This window comes from Pinus tabuliformis, chromosome 6 (assembly GCF_031772625.1).
Source record: "Pinus tabuliformis cultivar Carrire ecotype Pingquan chromosome 6, CPIR1, whole genome shotgun sequence".
NCBI lineage: Eukaryota > Viridiplantae > Streptophyta > Pinopsida > Pinales > Pinaceae > Pinus > Pinus tabuliformis.
In genome coordinates, this window is record NC_142292.1 from 2051607729 (window position 1) to 2051631811 (window position 24083).

A 24083-nucleotide genomic window follows, 5' to 3' on the forward strand; every position below is an offset into this window, starting at 1 on the left:
ATGTCACACACAACACATCAATATACTTTGTGTGATGCATGGAAGCTCCTAACGAGGCAAATCAAGGTCCTTCTAGTGAAGACACAAGATTAGAAGTATGCTTGTGGCCATCAGAAGTCTGGTTTCATAAATGTGTTAAATAAGTAAAATAGTTGTATTTGAAGCATAGGGATTTAATTTTGGTTGAATGTTGCCGTGTTGACTATTGTAGGAAAGTGAAATTGTGTTTAGTTGGCAGACTTACAATCTCGTCTCTGTTTTTTTATTTTGGTTTTTGTTTTTGCTGGTACATTTTATCTTTACAGTGAATTCATAAAAGTACTGAAAGTTGAAGATACGCTTACCCCACAACGTAGATCCGGAGATAAGCGACAGAATCGAGACCCGCATGATCAATGAGCTCCAACTCGGGCATTCTGAGAGCCTCCGGCATCCAATTCAGGAACCGTATGTACCTTCTGTAGTCCAAGTTCACGAACCTGCCCACAGTTGATCTTGAAGGGTGCTTGGGGCTTTGCCTCGAGCCCTTCAGATACCATTTGGGAAAGTAAACTCTATCGTTTAAGGGTTGCAACCTCAGAAGCGCAAACGCCAACAGGAACGTTAAGGCTAACAGAATATTTATTAATCCTGCAACTGCAATGTCTCCCAGAGTCGCCATCTCTCCACTTCAAATTTTCCCAAAAAATCCACAGCCAGACTGCATAATATACACATCTAAATATTACAATAATCTGACTTCACTGTATATCATCTGATAAAAAACAAATGGGAACGAGTTTTCTTCCAAGAACGTGAAAGTGGTGCCAGCCAGCAGACAAACCAATGATCGGGCACAAGTTTCGAAGGTAATATAATAATACATATTGCGAGTTGAGATGCCTAGGATTATGATTTGCTACAACGGCCATGTGACTGTCAAATCCAAAGAAAGTGGATTCAGAGAGGCAAAGGGACCCTCTGATGATTCAAGCCATTTAAATGAGAGGGAGCCTTTCGTCCTCTGGCCAAAACTGTGAAACGTTCGTAAGCCTTTTATATTTAATATTTGGAAAGAACGTGGCGCAAAGAAAGAGCGTTGACTTTCTCTTTCATTTCGGTTACGAATAAGCCGATCTGATTTAATATTATTTTACTGGCATAGCTTGAAGATCACTCACACTGCTAAAATTAATTATAGTTTAGAATGGTTCCGGCTTTTGGGGAGTGTTGGTAAGACGAATCCAATATAGGTTTATGGTTTAAGGGTTATGATTTTTCATTCAGATTTAAATCTTCCATTAATATGTTATGCATTTAAAGTTAAGAGTGTATTTATAATATCTGGTGATGGAAATATATACATTTGTTATTGAGGTTTAATGGTCAAAAGCTTTTATCTTCTTTATTTAAATTCAAATTTCCATGTTAAGTTCAATTGCATTAGCTTCATGAAGATTGGACCAAGGTAATTTTTATGAATGGCTACTTTCACAACTCCCTGCATAATGGTTTTTCAACTTTCAATATACTTAACAAAATTAAATATAATTAAATAATATTTAATAAGTAATAATTGGTAATTGCATAATGGTTTCTCAACTTTCAATATACTTAACAAAATTAAATATAACTAAATAATATTTAATAAGTAATAATTGGTAATTGAAAAGACAGGCTAGAGAAGACACTTCTGATTAGGTATATATAGAGTCAGCATTTTCATCGCTTTATATAATTTTTTATATATATTTATTCAATATATTATTAATTTATCTTAAATGGATTTCTTTATATACCAAATATTTTGGACATTTAATTGGTAAGCGATATTGGTTGTCACATAAGCCTACAGAGTCTTTCAATCTTCAAAGATGGCATAAAGGAGCAAATTTAACAAAGGTCATATGGAAAAAAGCTTGACAAAAGGTTCAAAGAGGTTTGAGGTAGATTTAGCTTTAAGGACTAGGGCAGAATAACAAGTGCACCCGACAGACTTGGGCTATGCGACTTAAGAGTTTGCAAGGATAAATAAGGTAGGGAGCTTAACCAACTTCACCTCATAAGAACTTAGATGAAAATATTGTGCAAGAGAATTCAACAATAAAAAATATTGGCAAAACCATGGTGCATATTTAATAACCCTTTTTCATCAACAAAAGATGAGATGAGATTGAAGGAAGATAACTCGTATCATCGAAGTTCACCAATAATCATCCATGAAAAGAAGTCTATTCACATCAGAAAAGCCTTTTCATCAAAATCCATCCATAAAAAAGAAACATCCATATCAACAAAATCAAATTAAGAATCAAGAGAAAACTTTAGAAATTTTCAACTCGCTGAGAGATTTCTCCCCAAAATTCATCCATGAGAAAATGAAATAAAGTGTACCTCTATATATAGAGGAAGTGCACACCTCCATTTACGTTAAAACATTAATTTTATAGACTAAAATTCCCTAAATTAGATAATATCATTAAAACATGTTGATAATATAATTGTAAATATTGCAATAATTTTCCATCTTTAATTTATTGCAATATTGAAAACCCCAAACTAACACTTTATTTCAAAGGTGATAATTTCGGTACAACTCGTGATAAATACGGTTATCACGATAATTTCATATTTATCCCAATTCGAACTAAAATTATGGGCATGCTGCTGAAAAAGTCAAAATAAAGCATCAATTCGGGTTTTGAGGGTTATTTGTGATTTTTCATGTGCAAGGATTGAGCTTTAGGCGTAGTGTGAATCTTGCCACCAATTTTCATGAAGCAAATAAGGGAAAATCTATAAATTTCTTCGCCATCAACTAAGGATTCGTGATGTTGTGAGTTCTTGAAAGTCAAAATTTCCTTATAAAAACATAAAGCCATCACTCAAATACGCCTAGTTTTGTACCTATGATCCGAAACTTGAAAGACATCAAGTTATTTGTATTCTAAATATTTAACATACATAAAACAAAATAAATTGCATACATAAAAATAAAGATAAAAATTAATAGCAAAGACATGCAAAGATTAAAATAGAAAAATTAAAAGTCAATCAATTATTATGTTTAATATATTTTCATCATAATAATCCAGTAGCATACAACAATTTTAAATAATAAAAAGTGACAAAAAGATTTATCAAAAACACATCATCAAGCTAACATGTAAAGGTCACGAAGATTCATCAAAAACAAAAAAAGTCAAAACCAAATTTCACACGAAGTACAGTTTAGAATGGCAAGGCATGAATGGTTGGGGAAATGTTCCGACCATGGTACCAACACTTCAATAGTAATTAGAAAAGAAATCTTCCATCAAATGGTGAAGTTTTATGCTATGAAAGTTGCTATTATAGTGTAGTTGATGGAATATTTTCCAATGTTCCACCCCTACTCCGGTGTAGAGAGATGCATAGGGAGAATACTCTCAATGCATAGGGAGACCTGTAGGAATACTCTCGAATTTTAGGAAAATTTCGGGGTGCAGTGGAACATGGATATATATATATATATATATATATATATATAAAAAGTTCATATTAAATAATGAAATCATATAGATTAATAATAATACATTAATCCACGATAAAAATAAATTCAAAATAATAAATAATAACATACATTGATTTATTTTTATTAATCATTTTGATACATACGTTCACATGACATACTCATCATTTATCTATGCCATGAGATTTAATAATGAAATATCATTCATCATTCTATAATTTACCTTGATTTAAAAATTAAATTTAACCATTGATTTAAAAATTAAATTCACCCTTCATTATTCTCGACCGGGGGCAAGAGAGCAGAGCTCATCCGCAAAAGAGCAGAGCTTGACCACGGCAAGAGAACACAGCTGGACGGTGGGCAAGAGAACACAGCTCGACAGTGGCAAGAGAGCACTCGGCGCAGCTTGACAGCACGCAAGAGAATTTGGAAAGTGAATAGATAAGTTAAGCTCGGTAAGTTTTAACTTTATAATTATAATTTTTATTTAATATGTGAATTTTAATTTATTTTTTTTATAATTTTTATTTAATATGTGAATTTTAATTTATTTTTTTTATATAAAGTATTATTAGACAAATTAAAAGAAGGACGCACTAGGGATGCCCAAAAACACACTTTCTGGGAGCCACGTCTCCACATTAGAGAAACGCGCCCCTGTGGCTCCTCACAACTCCGCGTAAGAAACGCACTCCCAAATATCCCGGTCTGGGTGCATGGACGCATCCCTGTGGAACAATGAGTTTTTCACTCCTCTAACCAAGACAAGACAATGATGATTAGATTACATTACAGTAATAGAGTTCCATCGCCAAAATAGCTTTACTAGAATCATATAAAGATGATGGCGTAAATTGACATGAACAAAAATAAAACGTAGAAATGAATAATCAAATCACATCTTCATTGATAGCCACTTCCATAGTCATAAACCTTCAACAACATTAACTAGTTTATCAAATCCTTCCATTCTTAAACGTTGTTTATAATTTTAAGTTTTTGGAAAAATGAAATTCATAAATTGTAGTTTATCAAATCCTTCCATTCTTAAACGTTGTTTATAATTTTAAGTTTTTGTAAAAATGAAATTCATAAATTGTATCAGTTTATTTTCATTAAGATCAGGATTTTAGTTAGGTTGTCTAAAATTAGCTCTCACTTAATTTTCTGAAATAGTATTAACATTTTTGGTAGTACATTTTTTATTATAATTTTTTCATAAAATTAATTTTTAACTAATTTATCAAATCCTTAAATTTTTGGAAAAATGAAATTCATAAATTGTATAAATTTCTTTTCATTAAAATCAGGATTTTAGTTAGGTTGTCTAAAATTAGCTCTCACTTAATTTCACTTAATTTTTCTGAAATAGTATAAAAATTTTCGTAATAGATTTTTTATTATAATTTTCTCATAAAATTAATTTTTAATGGGTTACCACATAAAATATTATAAAATAAAAAATCATAATATAAATTTAATATTTTTTGATAATTTATTTTAAAAATTAATAAAAAAATATAAAAAATAAAATGTTTCTAATTAATACAATTCTAAATAAAAAATAACTATAATTAAATGAGATAATATAAATGTGTGTCAAAGATTTTCTAACGTAATTCTTCTACAATATTATTAACATTTTTTACTCATAAAATAAAATTAATACAATTCTAAATAAAAAATAACTATAATTAAATTAAGTAATATAAATGTGTGTCAAAGATTTTCTAACGTAATTCTTCTACAATATTATTAACATTTTATCACACATATAAATAATTATTAACATTTTTTACTCGTATATAATGAAAATAATCTAAATAATCACACATAAACCATTATTGACATGTTAATAAATCAAATAAAAAATAATAATTAAATTGAAAATTTACCAAAATATCGAATTATTAAAATAAATTGAAATTGTAATAAAATATCAAATTATTAAAATATTAAATTTATTGATTTTAAAAGATAATAATAAAAGCATCAACGACATTCCCCGCTGTTAAAAGAAAGACCAGAGACATTCCGCTGCGGATTTGAAAATGGGATTGAAAAAAATTGAGGGCAAATTTTAAAGTGTGCCCGAATGAGGATCTGACCAGATCGCGTCGGCCACATTGCACAGAGAAATTTGGGGCGTTTAGCCGGCGAACTCCACGAATTTTAATCGATTGCACTAGATCTTTCGGCTTTGATTTGGCCAATTTCAGAGAACATTAGAATTAGGCGTTCAGCCAGCAGTTTGGAGCGTTTTTTAGCCTTTTTGAATCGGAACAACGAACAAAGAAGAATATGAAGGATGACGCCGCGTAGGTATAATGCCAAAGTGAAAAGCACAGTACAGGTCCACAGAATGATGGCAGGTTTCAAATGGCATGTGACAAGGGATGGTTTTCCAAACCCAGCTGTCTGGATCACCAGGTTGTGGTAAAAAACTCTTAAGAATGCCTTCGGCATAATTATGTGTACTTGCATTGGCATTGTTAAACAAATGATAAATTGGTATATGCATCCATTTTCGTGTCCCTCCTGGTTACTTGAGCATTTGATTTGAATTTATGAAAATTGGATTCAAACAACAACAACCAAAAATGCTTTTGTTGCCATCTATATTGTCTTGTTTGATTCATATTTTAGACGAGAAAATATGAGAGGAGGTAGCATAATGCAATACCTAATTACCTATTTCGTCTATTACGTAATTATTCAATGGCATAGAATGTGCCCTCTGCAAGTCTTGTACTCAAGTGATGGGAGTGTAACTTAACAAGAGAGTAATTATGAACATGTAAGCCTACATCCAAACAAGGGGTCAAGAGTTAAAAGTAGAAGAATATTCTTATTTTATAAGTATATAGAATTGTGTGTTCCGCACTATAAGAGAGCGGGCAAGTGCATAGATTGTGTACTGTTACGGGAAATACTGTCATTTGAACTGGAATTGTTTGATTCTTTTCTAGAAAGATTGAGCATTACCTCTGGGAAATAGAAAGTGTGTAGTTGTCCTGTAGTTCAAATGTGCAAGTGTATCCGTTCATGTTTTGTTTTACTAATAAAATTTATCTTCTTCGTAGGCTCAAACAAAATTTGTCAACCACTCCCATCCATTCCACTCGATATGCATTTTACTAGTAGAAAAAAAATTGAAGTTTCCGAAACACGACAAACCAGAGAAGAGATCTTACCCCACAAGGTAGATCCGCAGGTAAACAACAGAATCAAGACCTGCATGATTAATGAGCTCCGATTCTGGCATTCTGAGGGCCTCTGGCATCCAGCTCAGAAATTGCGAGTACGTTCTGTGGTTCAAATTCACAAACTTGCTTATAGTTGGTCTTAAGTTCTTGGGGTTTTGCCCGGTGCCCTTGAGATACCATTTGGGAAAGTAAACTCTGCTGTTTATGGGCTGCAACCTTAGAAATGCAAATGCCAACAGAAAGACAAAGGCGGACAAAAGATTTATGACTCCCGATACTGCAATATCTCCCAGAGTTGCCATCTCCACTCTCCTCTCCCTCCTTCAAATTAAATTCTCCCGTACTTAATATATACAAAAGGATGACACTGATACTAGAATAAAGTGAGAAACTAGATCCGTCTATTTAACCAAAAGAAAGTAAGGACGGAATTTTTCTTTGAAGTAAAGCTTCAGTGGTGAGCATCCACCACTAAGAGGTGAGACGCTCCTTACACTCAAAGTAGGTTGGCCTCCAACCTCAGCCAACGCTTCAGGTGACAAATCAAATCAAATCAAATGAAGTACTCACGTTCGCTTTAACGAGACAAGTTAACCCGTTCGCTTTATTTAACTGTAGGGAGTTTCTTGCACTGTAAGTAACCCCTTGGGTACAGTTAATGTGCTTCAATATATTCATTCACTCTTTTTCTTTTCAGTTTTTCGCTTTCCGCTTGACTTGCATGCACCCCTGAGACCTGGACCACAGAGTGATAGGTGGACCACATTTCAAGGAAGCCATTGCACAGAGATGGATAACACGTTTGGTAACTCTTGTGGAGAACTCATTTTTTCGACAACTTATGAGGATGGAAATTTGTTTCACAACTGTTTTTTGAGATCGAATTTTGATGGGCGGACAAAACCAACGTCCTGCTTTCACTAATGCGACTGGATGGTATGAGCTATCTTCGTGAATTTTTTTTCTCTTTCATTTTTTTAGAAAGCAATCTCATTTAATTAAAAAATACAGACTTTAATGCTATCCAAGTATTTTCTAAGTCTCAGAAGCTAACTATAACGTCAAAAATGGCAAATCCCAAAAAAAAACTGTTCAGAAAATAAAAAATCTTTGCTATGCCTGTAACATACCCCCAGCCCTCTGCCGGCTTGTCCAGCCTCCTGCTCAGGCCCAATTTCGTGCCAGTTACCCCTGGCAGCATGTAATCTGAAAATTTCCTCTCGTCCAGAAATTCCAGTTTGACCAGTGCATATCTATGTGCATGCCCATGCAGAGGCTTATTTAAACACGAGCATGCATCTTAAATTATAATTCAGATACATTTCACTAACACATATATATACATACATTGCACCAGAAATAAACATAGAAGTTAAACACTTATCTTTTAGTTGTGTGCAACTGGCTGCAGGCCTTCGATGTTCCACTCAGCCATAGACTACATTGTTCATTATCTTTCAACATCAGGTCATCCCCGAGCTGGGCCTTTGACTCGATGCGGCATCAACCATCAACTTGCCCAAAACCTCGTACATACCCAGTACCAACAACAACTGGCCAAGTTACCAAGCCCACAGCCTCCAACTAGCAGTCACGTGACTTCTAGGAGTTCCACTACCCTCACAGACCTTCCAAGTACCCTTCCTGGCCTCACGCAGCCAAGTTACCAAGTCCGATAACCTCCAACCAGCAGTCTTGTGGCTTCCAAGAGTTCCAATGCCCTCACAGAGCTTCCAGGCCTCACACAGCCAAGGTACCAAGCCCGACGGCCTCCAACCGTCAGAACTGTGGCTTCCAGGAGTTCCGCTGCCCTCACAGTTCTTCCAGGCCTCACACAGCCAAGGTACGAACCCTGACAACCTCCAATCGACAGTTCTGTGTTTTCCATTGTCCTCACAGGCATTCCAAGTATCCTTCTAAGCTTTCATTTTGTTGTTGTCACCATGCTTCCAGGGTTGTCAGCCAAGGTACCAAGCCCGGCAACCTCCAACCAACAATCTTGTGGCTTCCAAGAGTTTCACAGGCCTTCTAGGTACCTTTCCATTCTTTCATTTCGTCGTTGTCACTATGCTTCCATGGCCAGCCACCATCAATCCAAAATAATGAACAGAAACCATTATTTACTCCGTCATAGCGCAGGATCCTCTGTGTAATCCTTCACGGGGCCAAACATTCCTTTTTTCACCACTTGGGATTCACCGAAGCCACCTCATGGCCTTAGTTACCAATCCCGGCAACCGCCAACCGACAATCTTGGAAGAACCAACAATCTTGTGGCTTCCAAGAGTTTCACTGCCCTCACAGGCCTTCTAGGTACCCTTCCATGCTTTCATTTCGTCGCTGTCACTATGCTTCCATGGCCAGCCGCCATCCATCCAAAATAATGAACGTAAACCATTCTGTACTGTCATAGCGCAGGATCCTATGCGTAATCCTTCATGGGGCAAACATGCCTCTTTTGTATGCATGCCTTTTTTCGCCACTTGGCATTCACCCAAGCCACCTCATGGCCTTAGTTATATGCATGGGCTCCTTCTAATGATTATTTAAATCATATAAAGCCCCTTCTACTCATCCATGGAGTCTTAATTCTGCATGGGGCCAAACATGCCTCTTTTGTATGCATACCTTTTTTTCGCCACTTGGCATTCACCCAAGCCACCTCATGGTCTTAGTTATATGCATGGGCTCCTTCTAATGATTATTTAAATCATATAAAGCCCCTTCTACTCATCCATGGAGTCTCAGCCCCCCATTCTCGTTTCATCTTTCGGTTTGCAACCATTTTATTTTATTAATATGCATGTGTTGCATAATTACATTATCAAGCCTTCTAGGCTCAAAAATATAAACATGTACACACGAGCATACCAGCCCCAAAGCACAACAGATCCATGCACAACGGCCCCCATAACACATTTACACACAAGCATCTAGGCAAAATGGCCCTCAAATGTTGCTGTCGACTCACCAACCTATTAGTGTATCCCAACTCACCAGCCTATTTCCACATATACATGCTATTTCAACTCTTGCAAAATTTATCATCACAAAAGATTATCATTGTAGGCTATTCAAGGCTGGTTATTCATCCATTAAGAAACTTCTTAATGGATCAAGCCCTCACAAAACTTACCACAATTGGTGACTAGATAATTACCTGGTTCGTATTCCAGCTTCTCTTTTGGAAATCCCTGTGATCCTTACCTCACACGTCGAAGAAAAGGCAACAAAGCTGCAGATCGTTTGGCCAAGGAAGGACACACCAATTTGAATTTTCAACCCTGTCATCCCTAGGTTGAGAATCTGAACTCTTTCCTAATGCCAGACTGCCAAGAGCTAATGACCAAAGACCTCAAAGCTACATCCTCGCCGGATGGGGTGTTAAGGGAGGCAAGGGAGACAGAGGATGGCATAGCCACCGTCGCCTCAAGCAATCGCATGGAGTGATGTGGCTGCCACCCTCCACAATAAGTGAACATGATGACCCTGTATTTCTTCATGAAAACTATCATGAATTTGCATGCAATGCCACCCTCCGCAATAAGTGAACACGATGACACTGTATTTCTTCATTAAAACTATGATGAATTTGCATGCAGTTCAGTCACCTCCTATGTGCGATTACAGAACAGCAAAGATGGGAGGGGAGCGGAGAACCTTCTCGGGGCTTTTCCACATTATTTTATGATTGTCATGGCCATCAAGAGTAATAATTTCAATGTGGTTCGAAGGCAACCTCTCCCTGTTGTTGCTCTAGTATTTAATTTGTTCTTGTGGATGCTCTAGCAATGTCAAGGTTGGTTAAACACCGTCTGAGAGAAGGACCAGGCCCTCCTAGGTGACATCCATTCTCTCAAAACTGGCTTCCTTTCAATCCCAGCTTGCTCTTTCATCTTTGGGTGGGAAGCACTCTCTCAGCTCGTTTTATTTTTGTTGTTTGGTGTTTTCTTCATCCTATGTTCGATTCTCAAGATTTCAGCGCTTGTAAGGTAGAAGATCCCCTTTTTGCCTCTTTACATTCAGTGGTATGGTCTTGGATTATATTAGTGACTGGCAGTTCCTCCCATTCTTTGTAAAGGGCAGTGATTTTCTTGGTTCTATTAAGTGTATTGTTAATTTCTCAGAAGGAAAGTTTGCATTGTTACTCTCCATATTTTACAAGGGGTGAGTTCATTTTAGCAGATTTATTCACCTAGAGGTGAAAGCTCCCCTCTTGGAAGGAATTGTTTTAGCAAATAGCAGCAAAGCTAGCAATCTTGTGAAGGCAGTCTGTTATAGTTTCCACTCTAGTGGAGGCCAAGCTTGTTCATGGCAGGTGAATTGTGGCCTAAAGTCTGTGGGTCCGCCTTCCTTCCCAACTGTAAGGTGTTAGGACTAAGGACACCTTTCTTTGGGCTGCCACTATGATTAGTCAACGCACTCACAGGCATAGAAGCTCTGCCAGCTGTTCCTCCTTTGGGAGCTGAAGGGCCCAAGCCCATGCGAATCTTCTGCTTGTCTTTTCCATTCGCAAACCCCCCTCGAAATTCAGTAGAAGCTCAAAGAGGTTGAGGAGGGTATAGCCTTAGATCAGAAATTTCTCTCAGATTCCAATGTTTTATCAATGGATGGAAAAACTCTGCATAATATATGCATGCAATAGGAGATAAGTATTTGATACAGAATTTTTGGATCCACGTTTTATTCATTGGCACCTAAGGAACAAAGAAATAAATTTTTGGATGTAATAGGCAGAAAAGGGTTGTTAATTGGTTATGATGATTAAAAGAAAGAGCACATAATCTACATTTGAGAGTAATTGTCAGCAGGGAAACGATGTGATGCTTAATGAAACTAACATATTTGAAGAGGCGTTTCAACTTCGTCCAGCCTTGAAAGGGGAAGAATTTGAGCAAAAGAGAAGGAAGAAGGCAAGCGGGAAACTTGGGAGCCCATTTGACCTATTGTTTGGAGGAGGAAATGTTACGTTGATTTTTGAGTTGGTGGTGCTCCAGGGACTCTTTTCTGGAGCCATCTTCAGAACACAGTAGGCTCAGCATATGTGAAACATGGAGTCCCTTTGAACTATGATTTGGAGGAGAAAGTGTTGCATTGGTTTCTGGATCGGTGGTGCTCCATGGACTCTTTTCTGGAGCTCTCTGCAGATCACTGTTGGCTTGTCATATGGGATTGGTGGTTTGGAGCCAAAAGGGTGGTCTAACAGTAAGTGGTTCAGTCTTTCTCAAAAGTATTAAGGTGTGATAGTGGTGGTATTGGAGGCCTATGATGTGGGGTTTGTTATGGACACCCTCCCATCGCAAAGAGCAGTCGCAGTGGGGAGCTGAATGTCTCAAGCCAGGTGAAAAGAGTCACAAGTAAAGGCTATTGCTGCAGACTATCAAAGGCAATTTTTTTAGGGAAGGCTAAACAAGAATTGAAGATACCAAAGGCAACTTTTTTACAGATGGCTAAACAAGAAATGAGGATATAGAAAATAGAGCTAAGCGAAAGAGAGGCTATACTTTAACAACTAAAGTAGATAAAAAATTATTCCTTGGATTCTTAACACGGATGAGTTTTCAGTTTTGAAATAGCAGGGGCACCAAGGTTTAATCTTATGAGTTAGGGTTGAAGGCCTGCAGGGATATAACTGTCTCATGGTATGTCTAGTATGTCTTGGGTTAATGGAGCCTTGCGCAATCTTGATTACAGTATCTCACAGTTGGATAAATCATTTGTCCAGCCCCAATCTAAACTCAACTTAATTGGGAAAAAAATTGTGATATTTCTCTTATGTTGTTTCCCTCTGGGCGGCGCTCCAAGGTGTGCCACTCTATTTTCCAATGCCTCAGCTTTTGATTCGGCCAACCGGTTGTTGCTTGCGCGTCTCTAATCTGCCTCTCAAGGTATATCCAATTACAGAATGTCTCAGGGTATATCCAATTACAGGAAGAATGTCTCATGGACAGGACATGCGATTGGATTAGATCAAGCCTTGGAGCATTCGCAACATAGGAGGGGAAAGAGCGTTAAGAACTTACTCCGCATCAGGGAAAAGGTAGGAAGAGAAGTGAAAAAGAATCTTATGAATATTTTTATCAAAGAATTTTCAACAAAAAGCAGATGATAAAAGAAAAACAGAGGAAGCGAATCTAAAGATAAAGCAGCATCAAAAGAGGTGTCTCGGGCTCAGGGGCAAGAAGCCAACCCTCATACCCTCACTAACATAAAATATAAATCCCAAAAATAACTCCCTGGTTTTATGTTCAGTTTCTTTTCTTCTTCTTTTTTAAATCCATGTTGTATTCATATTTTAGCAGGATGTCTTTTAGCACCGGATTTAGATCTATGAAGTTGTTTATATTTCATTTTGTTTCTTTTTTATGTAACAAACAATTTTGTCTGGTAAGCGACATGATATCAGAAACATCATAATATTTTGTTTAGCAGCAGTTAGTTATTTTGCTAAAAACTAATCATAATTTAAGTAATTATAAAAACAATATATACTATTAATAAATAATTTTAATTAAATTAATAATAATTTAGAAGTTTTAGAAGCTCCAGCAATTTAGTTAAAAGTTACACAGTACTATATAACCATTTCTAGTAGACTTTTAAAGCGCTTGGATGAGAAATGACAAAAATACTCTCACCGACATGCTAGGTCATTGATGTAAGAGTCCACAAAGGTATGGTTCAACGTTAAACAAGTGGAAGTTTTCTTACATCAACCAAGGTTCCATTCCTAACTGATGATGCTCTTGCATTTAACTGGAAGTTTCAACTCAGTGGGCCTGTATGGAACTGGGTAAATACAAATACATTGTGCAATGAACTAAACTGTGAAGTTTGAACTACTTATAAAATGCGGAAGATTTTTTACATTGACCTAGGTTCGATTCTTAATGAGTAGTTGTGTTACTGCTAACTTTTGGCAGAGACTTGCTCCGCAGCTGTACTGAGCTGTGGTGCAAATTTCCCAGGCATTGCATTTTACAGCCAGGCATCTAAACTGAAGTGGAATAAGCGTGGAATGGGTGGATTGAATATAGACAATGACTAAGCGAAAACTAATCTAAACCTGTGACTGTCCTTGCTTTTCATTTCAAAAGAGCAAAATAAAAAATAAAAAAAACAGAGGACTATTGCAGAATACGGTTGTTGCTTACCCTACAATGTAGATCCGGAGGTAAACAACGGAATCAAGACCGGCGTGATCAATGAGCTCCGCCTGGGGCATTCTGAGAGCCTCCGGCATCCAACTGAGAAAACGCATGTATGCTCTGTAGTCCAAGTTCACAAATTTGCCCACCGTTGATCTCGAGGCGTGCCTGGGGCTTTTCCTTGAGCCATTGAGGTACCATTTGGGAAAGTATACTCTGTCGTTTATGGGCTGCAACCTCAGAAACGCAAATGCCAACAAAAACGCGATGGCAACCAAGAGATTTATGACTCCCGCAACTGTAATATCTTCCAGAGTCGCCATCTTCCCTCTCCTCTAACTTCAAATTCTCTCTTCCGCGATAAATTCACCTCCAAATATACACACAGCCGGACAGCTGGGTGAGAGTAGCAGAAACATGGTTTTCTTGCAGCACCGCAAAGCCCGCATGGCCCGTTATAATAAACGGACCGTTTTATAACAAACTTTGTCTTTTATTTTAAATTTTCGAGGCCCAAATCCGGCAGTTTTGACTTTCTTAGGTGGGTCGGTTCTGTCTTTACTGACTTCACATACCTATTAACTTTTTAAAATATTTAAGCGTGGTTGGTTTTAGAAAGCACTCTCGGAACTTAAATATAAATTAAAACTAATTAAATATTTATTTAACTTATATTTATTAATTTCGTTGATAAATTAAGATGTGGCCTTAAATTTTCATAATGACAAAATAATAAACGTGGCAGAGTTTTGTGTGGAATAGTGTATACGTGGCATGATTGGAGGGAGAATGTTGTTCTTTATTTGAAGTGAGAAGATAGTGTTTCGTGTAGGATTTAAATTTTCAGTGAGTCCTTTTAGATGTGAAAACAGGTATCCCAGTGGAACCATACCTCTTAAAAATTAATAATTAATAAAACAGGTATCTCAGTGGACCTTTATCTCTTACAAATGAACGATTAACAATGAAAAATTTTCAGTGATGCGGTTTTCATGGAATACAATAATATATTTTTATATTGTTCGAGATTTTAAAATATGTTTACAATGGATACTGGTGTTATAATTTTAAATAAATATATTTAAAATTTTAATTTAATGTATTTTAATTAATAAATTAATAGTTTAAATATTTTTTTTTTTTTTTATTTTGGATTTGAGTTATTTTGAGACTCTGGTAGTTTAATTGGTAACACTTGTGAAAATGAAGTGTTACGTATTATCAGGTTTGAGGTTCAAAATCCTAGAATTTACGTGTCTATGAAGGGACATATATAAGTATCTAGTGGTTATAATGGTATTCATAGGGGCATATATAGGTATCTAGTGGTTATAAGGGTAGGGGGCATACATAAATATCTAAGGGTTATAGTGGTAAGGGTCAAATCAACCCCATCCCATGTCACAAATAAAATTTTAAGAAAAAGATAATAATAATATTTTTGAAAACTCTCAAATACAATGTACTAATTTTCTATTTCTATTTAATATATTTTAATTTTTTTTCTAAACATTTTTTTATTATTATAAAAACAACATTTTTCATCATTCTCAAATACAATGTAATAACCTAGGAATCTACATGTCTATGAAAGGGCATATATAGGTATCTAGTGGTTATAATGATAGAGGACATACATAAATATAGGGTCAAATCAACCCCATCCCATCTCACAAATAAAATATTAAAAAAATAATAATATTAATAATTTTGAAAACTCTCAAATACAATGTACTAATTTTCTATTTCAATTTAATATATTTTAATTTTTTCCAAACATTTTTTTATTATTATAAAAACAACATTTTTCACCATTCTCAAACACAATATAACAACTTTATTTATTAGCATATTTTTGAAATAGGGCAAACAATTTACAAGCATATTTTTTAAATAGGGCAAAGAAATAGTGAACAAAATGTGGAGTGTGTATGTTACTAAAGATTTTATTTTATTTTTAGTTATTGTGTAATAATTTTATTTACTAGCATATTTTTGAAGTGGAGTAATGGAGTAGTGAACAAAATGTGAAGGGTATATGGTACTAAAGATTTTATTTTATATATAATTATTTTCGGCAATGGTGTTATTAATCATAGTAATAAATATACTCTTCTTTTTATAGTTAATTTTTTTTAGGCTTAAAAAAAGATAAATATTTATTGAATAGGGTTTTTATAAATAAATAAAAAGGTTTACCAAAAAAAAATTATTGACATATGCTGAAAAGAGATGAAAGTGCTTTTTCAAAACAAAAAATGTGCTTTTTCAAAACAAAAAATCTTGGCTCGGATGGTCCAATGATGAAGCTCTATAGTCTTTTGTTATTGAATATTGAAGGAATCTTTACTTCAACATGCCTACACAATGTGAAAAGTAATTGATCTATCTATTTGGCTAATTAAAAGTTAAGTATTGAAATCATGTTAATGATGAAGATTATTACATCTATTTGTGCCAGAAGATAGCATCAATACATCAATGATGATGAATATTACCTACTTATTATGTACAAACTATTTACAATGACACAAAAATCTTGAAGGATTATGTGTCGAGCATTGCCACCCTTAAGTTAAAGGGGTGTTTTTAACTCCAAGCATCATTATGAACTTTTCAAACCTTTCTCTTCTAAGCTCCTTGGCGAAGATGTTCCCAATTTTTTCATTTGTGGAACAATGTCTCAAATAAAAGTCTTGGTCTCAACATGATACAGAATCAAATGATACTTGTTGATGTGCTTGGTTCAATCGTGACTTCTGGGATTCGTAGCCAACTTGATTGTAGAAGTATTGTCACTCAAAACAAGAGTATAATCCACTTGTTTCTCCTGCAATTCTTCAAGTATTTTCTTGAACCACACAATCTCCTTTGTTGTTTTTATAGATGACATGTATTTTGCCTTTGTTCTAGAATCTGTTAGGATAGATTATTTGTGTGTCCTCTAAGAGACAGTTATTGATCTGAGACTCGTGAGATGGCCTAAATTCAATACTCCATTTTATTTATTCCTGCCAAAGTTTGAATTAAAATAACCAATCAAGTTGAATTCATCCACCTTGGATTACTTAAGTCCAAAATCTTAAGTTCCCTTAAAATATTTTACAACCTTTTTGTAGTAGAACAATGTCCTTCACAAGGTTTTTCCATAAACCTGGAAAGAATCCCAACAACAAATGAAATGTGTGGTCTAGTGACGGTAAGGTAAATAACATTCCCACAAGCTATATGTACTTAGTTGCATCCATGAATTCATTCTCTTCTTTTGATGTGAGCTTCAAATTATATTCCATTTGAGTAGAAAGAGAATTACATTCAGTCATCCAAACTTGTTTAGCAACTCTCCAACGTACTTATTTTGGGAGATGAATTTGTACTTTGTATGTTGAGTCACTTTAATGCTCAAGTAATAACGAAAATGTCCCCAATTTGTTATCTCAAAATCCTTGTTCAACTATTTCTCTATGGATGCAATATGGCTTTCCTTACCATCAACATATCATTTTCATACACTACGAGATATACAGCAATTTTGCCAACTCTATTAACAAAACAATTGCATCAGTAAGATTAAAAGTATTTGAAATTCAATACAAGATGCTTAGATAACTTTTTGTACTATGCTTGTGGTGCTTGTTTCAAATCATATAAGGATTTGATGAGTTTACATACTTTTTATTATCCTCCCTTCATAAAAAAACATTCTACTTGAGACATGAAGACATTCCATTTCAAGTCTCCATTCAAAAAAGCAATTTTCACATATGTTTGATTAATTTTCCATCCATTATGTGATGTCAAGAAAAAAGGGAGTGCATATGGTGGCCAATTTTGTTATGGGGGCAAAAGACTCTTCATAATTAATGCCTTCCTTCTGTGCAAATCCTTTTTCCATGAGCCTTGTTTTGTGCTTATGAAGTGAGTCATCTTATTTGTACTTATTTTTGTAGACCCACTTGAGGCGAATTAGATTGGATCCCATTGGAGGGTCTAACAACTTCTATGTCTCATTCCTGAATGTGCCCGAGAAGAGTTTTGGTATGTCGATAGACATTGACTATCTGCATGTAACTAGCATACCTATTGTGAGTGGATGTGCATGTGTTTGGAATCCATTTTTGAGTTTTAGCTTGCACATATTGATCTAGAATATACTTGTGCTCCTATCAGACAAGAGCTTCATAACAAGAAATTTACTAGCGGACCAGTTCTAGAATGATGTGTTCATAGCGAGCCTAGGATTGCCTAGCTTGGTTGTGAGCTCTTTACTGAGTGGTGTGGGGAGCATTTTTTAGTAGCGAGAGGAAGTAGAGGGTCGACCTCTACCCCTTCCTCGACAAGAGGTTGGAGGATTGTTGTGAGCCATGATGATAAAAAAGTTTTGACGGAGATGAAATAAGAGTGGCTATGGAAAAGATGCGACTCGAGATTAAGGAGAGTTGAGAGAGATGGAAAGTGACGGAGAGACAAAGCAACGGAGGTCAGACAAGAATGAAATGTAAACAGGGGGGTTGACGACGAAGAGACTATGTAGTGAGTCAAACCGAAAGGGCTAGGAGAGCCGAAAAATAATGAGAATGTTGGATCGAAATAAGCTGCTAGAAGTGGATGCTCCAATCCACAAACCAAAATGGCCAAAGAGGCCCAAATAGCAGTAGTTCAATTCGAAAGGAATTAAATTGGAATGAAAATGACCTAACCCTGGTGTTAGAGGAGGTCGTGTTGAGGAAGTGGATGACCCAATTTGTTGATGCTCGAATTGCAAGTAGCCTTAGGATGAATTCCCCAGCCAAAGAGGATAGAATATGGAGGCTACTTTGCATGTTCCTGATAAGAGGGTGAGGGCATCTCGATTTGAAGAATTTTCCTAAGACCGAAAGAATCCATTTTGTACATTGTCAAAGCACACTAGGCATGCTTTAAAGACGTCATCACCTGTGAAGATCTACATCCAAGGTTTTTCATGGTACTGAGGCGATTATGATGGGAGGTTCTTTCAATAGACTCTTCCTCGAAGAATTGAAGATGGATAGTATGGCAAAGATGGTAGGTGATCATTCTAGTATCATGAAATAGAGAGATCATCCTTCATTGGGAGACAACCTTGTTTGAAGTTATGTCAGTCTGGTACATGTGACCACGATGGTGATGGGGAGTCGCTTGAACGTCGTTGGGATGACACATTGTGTGGAGCCATGGTGAGTGGCAGACATGTTATTTTATGTAAGGGGGTGAACTTGCATTGAGTCAGAGCAAAATTGGAGGGTCTATGTTGGGGCACCCACCTAGGGATCAAGTGTTGGGTGTGGAGCATGATTATTTAGAGGTCTTTGTTTCAGCTGGATGTATACCCCAGGAAGTTTGTACACCCATCCACGCGAGGGGGTGCGGGGGGGACTTGTCCCCCCACCCCAACAGGGGTCAACAGTCCCCTGGCGAGGGTTTCGGGGGCAACGCCCCTGAAGCTAAAAACAAATGTAAAATTGCCTTGTAAAAGTATAGTAATTTCTAGTCAATCTGGGCCGTTCATTAGGCAGATGATCTGATGGTAGAACTTATGTTTAGTTTAGGGTTTTTTCCCTAGAAGGCAACCCCTCTCTTTGTATGAGGGCATTGTATTGAGGCTGTGTAAACAGATATGTATTCTTTGAGCGAGAAACAGAGAGGTGAGACTGTGAAATAAAACAGAGGATATTACATCGGATCTGTTGTAGGTTGTGTCTCTTCATTTTGCTGGATAATAGAAAGGAAGGACTAGTTGTTCAGGGTGGACGTAGCCCAAACTGGGTGAACCACGTATATCTGTGTCTCTTTGGTTTTATGTGTTTTATGTATTTATATTTATGCAATATTCTATGTGTTCCATTGCTCTGTAATATATAATTTTCTAACAACTAGTATCAGAGCCGAAGGTCTATTTGGTTGATAAACTCGCAAGAAAGAAGGGTTCCTCGTTCGAGTGGGAGCAATGGCGGAAGATGGTAAATTTAGGGTTGAGAAATTTAACGGCCAAAACTTCTCGTTGTGGAAGATGCAGATGGAAGATTATCTGTATCAGAAAGATCTGTACCTACCGTTGGGCGGAAAAACAAAGATGTTGATGGGTATGACAGATGAAGAATGGAACCTTCTCTATAGAAAGGCACTCATAATAGTATAATTGTGCCTCGCATCGTCAATCACCTTCAACATTTCGAAGGAAACAATGACAGAGGGTTTGATTAAGGCGTTGGAGAAACTATATGAAAAACCCTCGGCCTCAAACAAGGTATTTCTAATGAAATGGTTATTTAATATGAAGATATCGGAAGGTGGATCTGTTGCAGACTATTTAAATGATTTTAATACTGTGACAAGTCAGTTATGTTCTGTAGGGGTAAACTTTGATGATGAAGTTAGAGCTCTGTTATTCTTGCGCTCATTGCCAGAAAGTTGGAATGGTTTAGTAATGGCCATTAGTAACTCTGTTTCTAGATCTAGTACTTTAAAGTTTGATGATGTTGTCAGTGCTATCCTTAGCTAGGAAATGCGACGAAAAAGCTCTGGTGAGACATCGGTACTGCTTTGAGTGCAGAGTCTAGGGGAAGAAAAATGGAAAGAGGAAAGAGCTCAGGATATCGCAGTAAATCAAGGAAAGGCAGATCCAAGTCTAGATCGGGGATAGTGTGCTGGAAATGCGGAAATAAACAACACCTAAAGAAAGACTATAGATATCGGAAGGGAAAAGAAGGAGATGCACAGCAAAAAAACAATCATGAAGCAAATGTGGCAGGTGAGGTGTTACATGATACTTTGATTCTTTCTTTCGAAAATATTACTGATTCCTGGGTGGTAGATTCAGGGGCCTCATTCCATGCCACACCTAATAAGAAATATTTTCATAACTATGTTCAAAGAGATTTTGGACAAGTCCGTTTGGGTGATGATAAACCCTGTAAAGTTGTTGGAATGGGTAAGGTTCTTGTAAAACAACAGAATGGAAACCAATGGCTACTAAAGGAGGTAAGGCATGTTCCAGATCTGAAGAAAAATATGATTTCAATAGGGCAGTTAGGCGGTGAAGGTTGTGTAACAACTTTCACAAATAAAGCTTGGAAGGTCACCAAAGGATCCCTGGTAATAGCAAAAGGCGAAAAGCTTGGTACATTGTATTTATGCAATGGTATTTCTAACTCTGTTAATGCTTTAACTTCCAAAGAAGCAGATGCAACATTATGGCATCATAGGCTTGGACACATGAGTGAGAAGGGAATGAAGATTCATCACTCAAGGAATTTGTTCCTGGGTTTGAAGAATGTTGATTTGAACTTTTGTGAAAATTGCATTTATGGAAAACAGAAGAGAGTCAGATTTCTCAAAGTTGGGAAAGAAAAGAAGAGCGAAAAATTAGAGCTTGTGCATACAGATGTATGGGGACCTGCTCAGGTATGATATCTCGGTGGCTTTAGTTATTATGTTACTTTTATTGATGATGCAACTAGAAAAACTTGGATTTATTGTATTAAGAATAAATCTGATGTATTTGATACTTTCAAGAAATGGAAAGCTTTGGTTGAGATTGAGACAGGAAATAAATTGAAGTGTCTCAAATCAGACAATGGAGGTGAATATTGCAGCAAAGAGTTTGATAGGTATTGTTCAGAGCATGGAATTCGTAGAGAGAAGACAGTTCCAACAACACCACAAGAAAATGATGTGTCAGAGATGATGAATAGAACAATCATGGAGCGTGCAAGGTGCATGAGATTGCATGCAGGATTGCCTTTACAATTTTGGGCAGATGCTGTAAATACTGCTATTTATCTAATAAACAGAAGGCCTTCAAGTTCCTTGGATGGTGGTGTTCCAGAGGAAGCATGCACAGGAAAAAAGGTAAACTACTATGTTTTAAAGCCTTTTGGTTGTAAGGCCTTTGTCCATATTAATAAAGAAAATAGAACAAAGCTTGAGGCAAAGTCAAAGAAATGTACCTTTATTGGATATGGTGTTAATGATTTTGGTTATCGCTTATATGATTACGAAAATCACAAAATCAGTAGGAGTAGAGATGTAATATTCAATGAAAAGGTCGTGTATAAGAATCAGTTGCAAGAAAAGAAACAGGAAAAAGAAAACAAGGAATATACAGTTCTTGATGAGATCACTGAAAAAGTAAAGGTGCCTGAAAATAATAATAATCAACAACTACCACAACAGCAACAGGCACCCCAAACACTTAAAAGTGGTCTTAGAAGATCTACCAAGATAAGTGTACCCCCTGAACGATACTCTCCTTCATTATATTATTTATTCTTGACTGATTCTGGTGAACCCGAATGTTATGAAGAAGCAATGCAGGTTGAAAGCATGAAGAAGTGGGCGCTAGCCATGGAAGAAATGATGGACTCCTTAATGTATAACCAAACTTGGGACTTAGTCAGGTTGCCTGCAGAAAAAATTACATTGAAGAATAAATGGGTTTACAGGCTGAAGGAAGAAGATGGAGGAAAACAAAGATACAAAGCTAGACTTGTGGTGAAGGGGTTTGCACAGAAGAAAGTTATTGATTTTGATGAAATATTTTCTCCTGTTGTTAAAATGACTTCAATCAGAACTATTTTAAGTCTAGTAGCAGTTGAAGATTTGCATCTTGAGCAGTTAGATGTAAAGACAACCTTTCTCCATGGGGATTTGGAGGAAGAGATATATATGTAGCAGCCACAAAGATATGAGGTAAAAGGGAAGGAGAAACTAGTGTGCAGGTCGAAGAAGAGCTTGTATGGCTTAAAACAAGTTCCAAGGCAGCGGTATCTAAAATTTGACAAGTTTATATCTAAACAAGGTTATACTAGATGTCACTCTAATCATTATGTTTATCTGAAAAAGCAAAATGATGGCAGCTATATTATATGGTTATTGTATGTAGATGACATGCTTGTTGCAGAGTCTAACATGCAGGAAATAAATGTGCTCAAAAGAAAATTGGCAAATTCATTTGCAATGAAGGATTTGGGAGCTGCAAAACAAATCTTTGGTATGAGAATAACTAGAGATAGGAAAAATCGTAAATTAACATTGTCTCAGAATGAGTACATACAAAAGGTGTTGAAACAATTTAATATGCCCAATGCAAAACCAGTTAGTTCACCTTTTGCTAGCCATTTCAAACTTAGTAAGGAAATGTGCCCAAAGACCCAAGAAGACATGGATTATATGTCTAAAGTTCCATATGCATCAGCAGTTGGAAGCTTAATGTATGCAATGGTCTGCACAAGGCCTGATATTGCACATGCAGTGGGAGTTGTAAGCAGGTACATGAACAATCCAGGAAAGGAACATTGGATGGCAGTGAAATGGATTTTCAGATATTTGAAAGGTACCACAAATCAAGCATTATGTTTTGGTGGTTCAAACACTTCTCTACAGGGATATGTTGATGCAAATATGGCAGGTGACAAAGATAACAGGAGGAGCACTACAGGATATGTATTTACTTTAGGTGGAACAACTGTCAGTTGGGTTTCAAAAATCCAAAGTTTTGTTGCACTTTCAACAATAGAAGCAGAGTATGTTGCTGCTACAGAGGCTAGTAAAGAAATGATTTGGTTACAAAGGTTTATGGGCGAATTGGGTAAGGAGCATGATATGGACACGTTATACAGTGATAGCCAAAGTGCCATTCATCTTGCAAAGAACTCAGCATTTCATTCCAGGACTAAACACATACAACTCAAGTGCCATTTTATACAATCAGTGTTGGAAGATGGAGAGTTGAAGCTGGAAAAGATACACACTAGCCAAAATCGTGCAGATATGCTAACAAAAGTTGTAACCAGGGAAAAACTGAGAATATGCTTAGTTTCAATTGGTCTTCAAGGATGACGATGAAGATGAGAAACATCCAGGTCCAAAGAGGAGTCATTGTCCAGCAAATGAAGCAGCGGTGGAGTTGCTACAATCATTCTCCAAGTGAGAGATTGTTGGGTGTGGAGCATGATTATTTAGAGGTCTTTGTTTCAGCCGGATGTATACCCTAGGAATGTATACCCCTGGCGAGGGGGACATGTCCCCCCGCGGGGGTTCGGGGGGGCCGACCCCCCTCGGCTGGGAGGTCTAGGGGCCAACGGTCCCCCGGCGAGGGTTTTGGGGGCAGCGCCCCCAAAGCTAAAAATAGATGTAAAATTGCCTTGTAAAAGTATAGTAATTTCTAGTCAATTTGGGCCGTTCATTAGGCGGATGATCTGACGGTAAAACTTA

The 24083-nt window shown here is 36.6% G+C and overlaps 1 protein-coding gene across 6 annotated transcripts in view; it reads right to left on the reverse strand.

Annotated features, from left to right (window-relative positions):
- Positions 1-24083, reverse strand: part of LOC149267472 (hyperosmolality-gated Ca2+ permeable channel 1.5-like) — a 292293-nt gene that overhangs the window by 221856 nt on the left and 46354 nt on the right. Inside the window, exons 1-2 of one of the 6 annotated variants that reach the window (XM_089433181.1) lie at positions 6916-7016; positions 345-575 (exon numbers count right to left, since the gene is read on the reverse strand). The exons of 2 other annotated variants lie outside the window; for them this stretch is intronic. In XM_089433181.1, coding sequence (XP_089289307.1) covers positions 345-575; positions 6916-7001 — 317 coding nt within the window. In that variant the 5' untranslated portion in view covers positions 7002-7016. Of the gene's footprint in view, positions 1-344; positions 984-6687; positions 7052-13853; positions 14322-24083 lie in introns of those variants that run through there. 3 more of the 6 variants (XM_089433149.1, XM_089433165.1, XM_089433157.1) reach the window with 3 other exon arrangements.